This window comes from Chinchilla lanigera, unplaced genomic scaffold, assembly GCF_000276665.1.
Source record: "Chinchilla lanigera isolate Chin_1 unplaced genomic scaffold, ChiLan1.0 scaffold00063, whole genome shotgun sequence".
NCBI classification, from domain to species: domain Eukaryota; kingdom Metazoa; phylum Chordata; class Mammalia; order Rodentia; family Chinchillidae; genus Chinchilla; species Chinchilla lanigera.
Window position 1 is genome coordinate 13429643 of NW_004955464.1, and position 7200 is coordinate 13436842.

Below are 7200 nucleotides of genomic sequence, written 5' to 3' on the forward strand. Positions count from 1 at the left end.
ACCGGGAACCGAACTCACGACCTTGCGCTTGCCAGGTAGGCGCTTTGCCACTGAGCTAAATCCCCAGCCCCAAGACAGGGTCTTGCTAGACTGCCCAGACTGGGCTTGAACTTTCAATCCTCCTGCCTCAGCCTCCCGCAGTGCTGGGAATACAAGTGTGTAGAGTTGTACCCAGCAGTTCTGGATCATTCACACACATAGTCCTGTTCTTTATTCCTGCTGACCTCTCACCTGGAACTGGAAGGACAGAACTGCAGTCAGGCCAAGTTAGGGTTCCAGACCTTGTACTATCAGGAACACCGCTCAAAAGAGCCAGGGGAGGGCGCTAGTGTGAAACCCCATGTCTTTCAGGTTAACTACAGAGGGAATAAAGGCGGGAGGGACGGAGAGACAGACAGGGAGAGAGAGGGGAGAGTGAAAGGCCACCTGCTAGCTTTCAGGTCTTCCCCAGGTTTACTGAGGCAGCTCAGACTCAGTCCTGTACTCAGTGTCCCTGGGGCCGCAGGAGAACTGTCTCTGTTGGAAGATTGGACCGGTGAGTCACTGAGGCAAGAAAACCCAGCCGGGCACAGTGATTGATGGTAAACACACCGGAAGTCCCAGGAACTTGGGGAGGCTGAGGCAGGAGGATCCAACGTTAGGGTGCAAGGCACAAGACCCTGTCTCAAAATAAAGGACAGGGAAGTGGCGGTACACTCTAGTAACCCTAGCCCTGAGGGGGAGGGTCTCCTGAGACAGGCGCAGGGAGAGTTCCAGGCCAGCCTAGGCTACATGGTGAGACCCTATTTTTAAAAAATGAAGTTTTTCACACCAAATGAAAATGGAAAAACTGCCAATATCTCATTTCTGTTCTCTATTTTTCCATTTGCAGTCAGACACTTAGGTACTTTTGGCCCCATGGAAAAAATATCTAAAATTCAGAACTATTGCTCACAGGGAAAAGGGGAAAAACAAATTTTTTCTTTCATGTCTTTACTAGTGCGTATTGGTTATAGAAACGAGGTTTCATCCGGCCGGATGCATGCGTAACATACTTTGATCATTTTCACCTCATCCCCCATCCTCTCCCCCACAAGCTGGATGTGTGCATAACTGGGACCAGAGCTGGGGCCTCAGGACAGCTCCCTACCACTGAGATACCACCCTGGCTTTCTTTATTTATTTTGGAAAATGAAATGGTTGCTATCACAGTGGATGCATTTTTTGTTTTCTTTTTTTTTCTGAGACAAATACATAGCCCAGGCTGGCCCTGAACTCCCAGTGATAAAAAATGAATTAAACCAGATGTGGTGGCACACACCTGTAATCCCAGCACTCCAGAGGCTGAGGCAGGAGGATTGTTGAGAGTTTGAGACCAGCCTGGGCTACAAAGAGAGCTCCAGGCCAGCCTGACCTTTTTGTCTCAAAAAGACCCCCCCCCAAAAAAAGAACCTTTGCTGGGCGTGGTAGCACATGCTTATAACATCAGCACTAGGGAGGCTGAGGCAGGAGAATCACTGCAAGTTTGAGCCCAGCCTGGGCTACATAGTGAATTCAAGGTCAGCCTGAACTATATAGTAAGACCCTGTCTCAAAAATAAAAAATAAATAAATAAAAAAGATAAATTAAGAACTCACAGTGATTCTCCTGCTTCAACCTCCTGAGTGCTGGATTATAAACGTGTAACGCTACACCCTGCCACATGTTTGGCACAAGTAGCACACAGGCTAATGTCTTCAAAAAGGCCAACTCTAGGCCAGGTGTGGTGGCACACACCTATAATCCCAGCACTCGGGAGGCTGAGGCAGGAGGATCACTGGGAGTTCGAGGCCAGCCTGGGCTACAAAGTGCATTCAATGCCAGGCTGAACTGCATAGTGAAACCCTGTCTCAAAAAATAAACAACAGCTACAACAACAAAACAAAAAGGCCAACTCTAAAGACCTCACTTGCCTCCTGCAAAGCACCAGTAGCTGTATTCCGGAAGCACAGATCTGTTTTGAAATCCTGGGAAATTTCTCACACTAGATGCTAGATGGTGAGTTTGGGAATCAGAAGTTCAGTGGAGCGGGGCGGGGTGGCGCATGCCTGTAATGCCAATATGCAGGAGGCTGAGGCAGGAAAATTGCCACGGGTTTGAGGCCAGCCTGGGCTACATAGTGAGATCCCGCCTCAAAAAACAAAAACAAAAAAAAAGTTCAGTGGAAACAACCAATAGAATGGGGCTGGGGATATAGCTCAGTGGCACAAGCGCCTGCCTGGCAAGTGCAAGGTCCCAAGTTCAATTCCTGGTACCAAAAAAAAAAACAAACAAAAAAAAAACCCAACAGAATGAGGACAACCGGGGCTGGGAATTTAGCTCAGTGGCACAGCGTCTGCCTGGCAAGCGTGAGGTCGTGAGTTCGATTCCCCGTACCGGAAAAAACAAACAAACAAACAAACAAACAAACAGAATGAGGACAACCTACAGAATAGGAAAATTTATTTGCCAGCTATTCCTTGGACAGAGGACTAATATCTAGAATTTACAAATAACTCAAAAAATTTAGATCTCTCCAGATAAGTGATGCAATCAATTAAAATGAATAGACACTACAGAGAAGAAGAAATACAAATGGTCAATAAATACATGAAAAAAAACCATTCAGCATATTTGGCCACTAGAGAAATGCAAATCAAAACAACACTGAGGTCCCATCTTACTCCAGAAAAAAATGGCTGAACTCAAAAACAACAAACCAGGCGAGGTTACGGAGGAAAAGGAACCCTTCTACATTGCTGGTGGGAGTGTGAAACCACTGCGGAAGTCACTGTGGAGATTCTTCAAAACACTAAAACTAGAAATTCCATTCAACCCAGCTATCCCTCTTCTGTGTTCTCTTCCCAAAAAAGTTAAAGACATAATATCCATGTTTTAAAGATAACTCACAACAGTTAAATCTTGGAAGCAAACTAGATGTCCATCAACAGATGAGTGGATAAAAAAATCTGGAGTTTATATATACACAGTGGGGGCTGGGGATTTAGCTCAGCGGCAAAGCACCTGCCTGGCAAGCACAAGGTCGTGAGTTCAGTTCCTGGAACCAGAAGAAAAACCAACCAAACAAACAAAAATATATATATACACTGGGGTGTTTCTTGGCTTACTCAGCCATAAAGAAAGATAAATTTGAGTCAGCTGTAGGGAAAAGGATGCATTGTGACACCATAAATAAATAACAGAAAGTTAAGGGCCGGGCATGGTGGTGCATGCCTGTAATCTCAGCACTCGGGAGGCTGAGGCAGAAGGACCATTGAGAGTTCAGGACCAGCCTGGGCTACAAAGTGAGCTTAAGCTCAAGGCCAGCCTGAACTGCATAGCAAGACCCTGGCTCAAAAAGAAAAAAGAAAAAGAAGAAAAAAAAAATATATATATATATATAAAACAGAAGGTTAAATCTTGCATGGTTTATGTTATATAAAGAAATAATTCAAAGGGGCAAAGCAAAAGCTAGAGGATAGGAAACAGGGAGGTAGACTTTATGCAGATGGAAAGGGGATCTAGAAAAAGAGGGAGACGGGGAGGGAACTAAAAAAGGACTAAGACGCAATCTGTACACATCCTCCCATGATGGATGCGTTATGTATCACAAATACATACTAATACAGACATCTATGCATTGTATCGACAGCTATGTCCAATGGGCTTCTGATAATGTGCAACTGCATGGTGCACACAGCACCAGGCCTCTAATGGTGAGGCTTCTTCACCCTCCCTAGCACAGGGCTTTTTTAGGAGCAGCTTTTGTAGCTGGCTACTTCTTGCAGCATTACCCAGTTGATCTGCAGGCAGCCTACCTTGAATAAACCATGGTACAGAATGCTCCTCACTTATACCTTTCTTGGACCAGAGTTTATTTTTTCTTTTGTTTTGTTTTGTTTTGGTTTTTCTCCGGTACCGGGAACCGAACTCACGACTTTGCGCTTGCCAGACAGGCGCTTTTGCCGCTGAGCTAAATCCCCAGCCCCTTGGACCAGAGTTTAGTAAGGTATAGGCAGCACTGGCATAGAGAATGAAATGGCCCTGAGCTGATTTTTTTTTTTTTTAACGTTTTGAGACAGGATCTCACTATGCAGTTCAGGCTAGCCTCATGGCAATCCTCCTGCCTCAGCTTCCTGAGTCCTGGGATTATAAGGATGCACCACACCCAGCTCCTGAGCTGAATCTTGAAGGAGAAGGTAGAAATGAGCTAGGGCACCAGGCATGGTGGCATACACCTGTAATCCCAGTACCTGGGAGGCTGAAGTGGGAGGGCTGCTGAGGGTTTGAGGCCAGTCTGGACTACATAGCAAGAGCCTGTCTCAAGCAAAGAAAAACAAAGTTCTGTTTCTAATTTGATCAGTGCCTTAGTTTTCTTTCAGTTTGGATAGATAAAAAATGGAAGATGAACCGGGCGTGGTGGTGCACGTCTGTAATCCCAGCATCCGGGAGGCTGAGGCAGGAGGATCACTGGGAGTTTGAGACCAGCTTAGGCTGTATAAGTGAACTCAAGGCCAGCCTGAACTGCATAGCGAGACCCTGTCTCAAAAAGACAAATTAGGAGCTGGGGATTTAGCTCAGCGGCACAGCACCTGCCTGGCAAGCACAAGGTCGTGAGTTCGATTCCTGGTACTGGGGAAAAAAAAAGACAAATTAATCAATTAATTAATAATAAATAAATAAATGGAAGATGAGAACTGGGCACGGTGGTCCATCCTTGTAATTCCAGCTACTTGGGAGACTAAGGCAGGAAGACTGAAAAAGTTTGAAGCCATCCTGGGCAATTTAGTAGGGCCCTGTCTCAAAATAAACTTTAAATAAGTGTTGGGGAAAATAAAAAGGTCTGGGGACATAGCTCAGAACTTCCCGGTTTCAATCTCTAGTTCCAGAGATGAGGGGGGAGGGGGCTTGAGAAAAAAAAATAAAGAACCAACCCAAGACCCTGGGGACCCATGGGACTCCAGACTTTGTGCACAGGGCTTTCTGCACTGTGGACCTGAGTTTCCAGATTTGTGGTCTTGTCAGCCCCGTAGCATGGGGCTCGGGAAGAGCCTGGCCATTTGGGCTACTTCCTGCACCTGAAGTCCATCACCTCTGGCTCCTGCCCCCAACTTGTCCCAGCGGTGTGAAGGTGACCAAGCCGTTTTCCTTCTGGAGCTCGATCTTTGTGGTGGCGATGGTTCCTCCCACACGGTGTTGTGAGGGTTCCACGCTCGGGGGATGTGGCAGCGCCCCTGGCACAGTGCCTGTGCCTCATGCTGTGATCAGCAAGCTGGTACAGCAGTGACACTTTATCCCACGTGTCTCCTCGCCCGGAGCATGGGACTGTCATCCATCATGGTAGCTCAAAGGACACAGGTGTCAAGCTATGGGGTCAGTGCAGATGGCAGTTCTGCCACTCAAAAGCCAGCCTGGCCCTGCAGGGGCCGGGAGACACACCCAGTTCTCAGGACCAGGGGAAGCTGGGCGACAGCCTCATCCATCAATGACAGCCTCGGTCCAGCCTAACTTTATGGACCCCACAGGTACTTAAGTCTCCACAGGGTGCAGGTGCGCCCAGTCCTTCCTCAGCGCAGGCTGCTGCTCAGAGCAGGTAGGCGAGGGTGGGGATGAGAGGGCCCTGGTTCTCGGGGGACCAGAGAATCAGCTTCAGAGCAAAACCCAAGGAAAAGTACTGGCCCTGGGCTGGCGACGGGGCTCTCGTCCTCGGCAGACCAGGGTCTGGTTTCGCCAGCCCTGCAGGTGGGAGAGGGCTTGGGAAAGCGGTGCGCACGAGGGCGGTGTGCCGCTGTGCCGGGCTCCATCCTGGCCTCGAGCTCGTACTCCGGGTCTGCAGGGGCGGAGCTGCTGGCCTTGGCGTTGCAGGCCTCTGTCTCCCCGACCAGAGCTGAAGGCTGAGGGTGTGACCACAGGTGAAAGGAGAGTGCCTGGAAACTGAGCTTAGCGATGGGAAGGCAGCAAGGAGAGGGACAGCTCTGCGACCTCCCACCCCAGACCCCATGACGATTTGGTGTTTTTTTTTGTTTTGTTTTGTTTTGTTTTTGTGGTGCTGGGGATCGAACCCAGGACCTTGTACATACCAGGATAGAACTCTACCACTGAGCCACATCCCCAGCCCAACCATGACGGTTTCATACACCCTCAAAGTGGCCGAGGCGCGCTTCGGAGGCTTCTCCGGCCTGCTGCTGCGGTGGAGGGGAAGCATCTACAAGCTCCTGTACAAGGAGTTTCTGCTCTTTGTCGCCCTCTACGCCGCGCTCAGCATCACCTACCGGTGAGGCGAGTCTCAGGGCTGGTCCGCGGGGCCTGCGCTGTCCACCTCCCCAGCAAGCCAGGCCTGCCCTCCTTGCCCAGGCTGCTGCTGAGCCAGGCTCAGAGGCACGTGTACGCCCAGGTGGCCCGGTACTGCAACCGCTCTGCGGACCTCATCCCTCTGTCCTTCGTACTGGGTGAGGCCCCTGCTATTTCTGCCTGGCATCTGCCCTCACCTCGGGGTTGAATTCACCGCCCAGGCGGCACAGCCCAACCCACCAGCACGGGCACAGGAGCTGGGCAGTGGGTCCAAAGCCCCCCAGGCATAGGCCCTGCCTGTCATTCGCGGGCCCTCACTGGGCTAGGCGGAGACACCAGCTGGCTTCCCTACCACACTCTGGCAAGGAGCCAGAGGGGTGACCGCCCACTCCGCAATCTAGGGAAGCCAGATCCTGAATTAACCGCGACCCCGCCCTGCACGCCCACGTCCCGGGAAGTTGGCACTCTTCCTTCCTCCTGGCCGGGCCTGGCCCAGCAGGGTGGTGGAGGAAGAGCCGGGGAGCTGTGTGGCGCCCCCTCCCCGCCCTTGGCTCAGCGCCTGCACGCGGCTATCGGGCGGGCGGGAGGAGGGAGGCGCGGCCCCGCTGAGTCCCAGCCCCCCCGCGCTCCCTCCCGGCCCCTCCCTCGGCGGCCCGCCAGGTTTCTACGTGTCTCTGGTGGTGAACCGCTGGTGGTCCCAGTACACCAGCATCCCGCTGCCAGACCAGCTGATGTGCGTCATCTCGGCCAGCGTGCACGGCGCGGACCAGCGCGGCCGCCTGCTGCGCCGCACCCTCATGCGCTACGCCAACCTGGCGTCGGTGCTGGTGCTGCGCTCGGTGAGCACGCGCGTGCTCAAGCGCTTCCCCAGCCTCGGCCACGTGGCGGACGCAGGTGCGCGGGCGGGGCCTG

At 51.4% G+C, this 7200-nt stretch overlaps 1 protein-coding gene across 1 annotated transcript in view; it reads left to right on the forward strand.

Moving 5' to 3' along the window:
* The first annotated feature begins 4786 nt into the window (after positions 1-4786).
* The window catches only part of Best4 (bestrophin 4), a 4680-nt gene continuing 2266 nt past the window's right edge, over positions 4787-7200 (forward strand). The window contains exons 1-3 of the mRNA XM_005398742.2: positions 4787-6271; positions 6352-6446; positions 6949-7182. Of these exons, the coding sequence (XP_005398799.2) occupies positions 5997-6271; positions 6352-6446; positions 6949-7182 (604 nt within the window). The 5' untranslated portion in view covers positions 4787-5996. The remainder of the gene's footprint in view (positions 6272-6351; positions 6447-6948; positions 7183-7200) is intronic.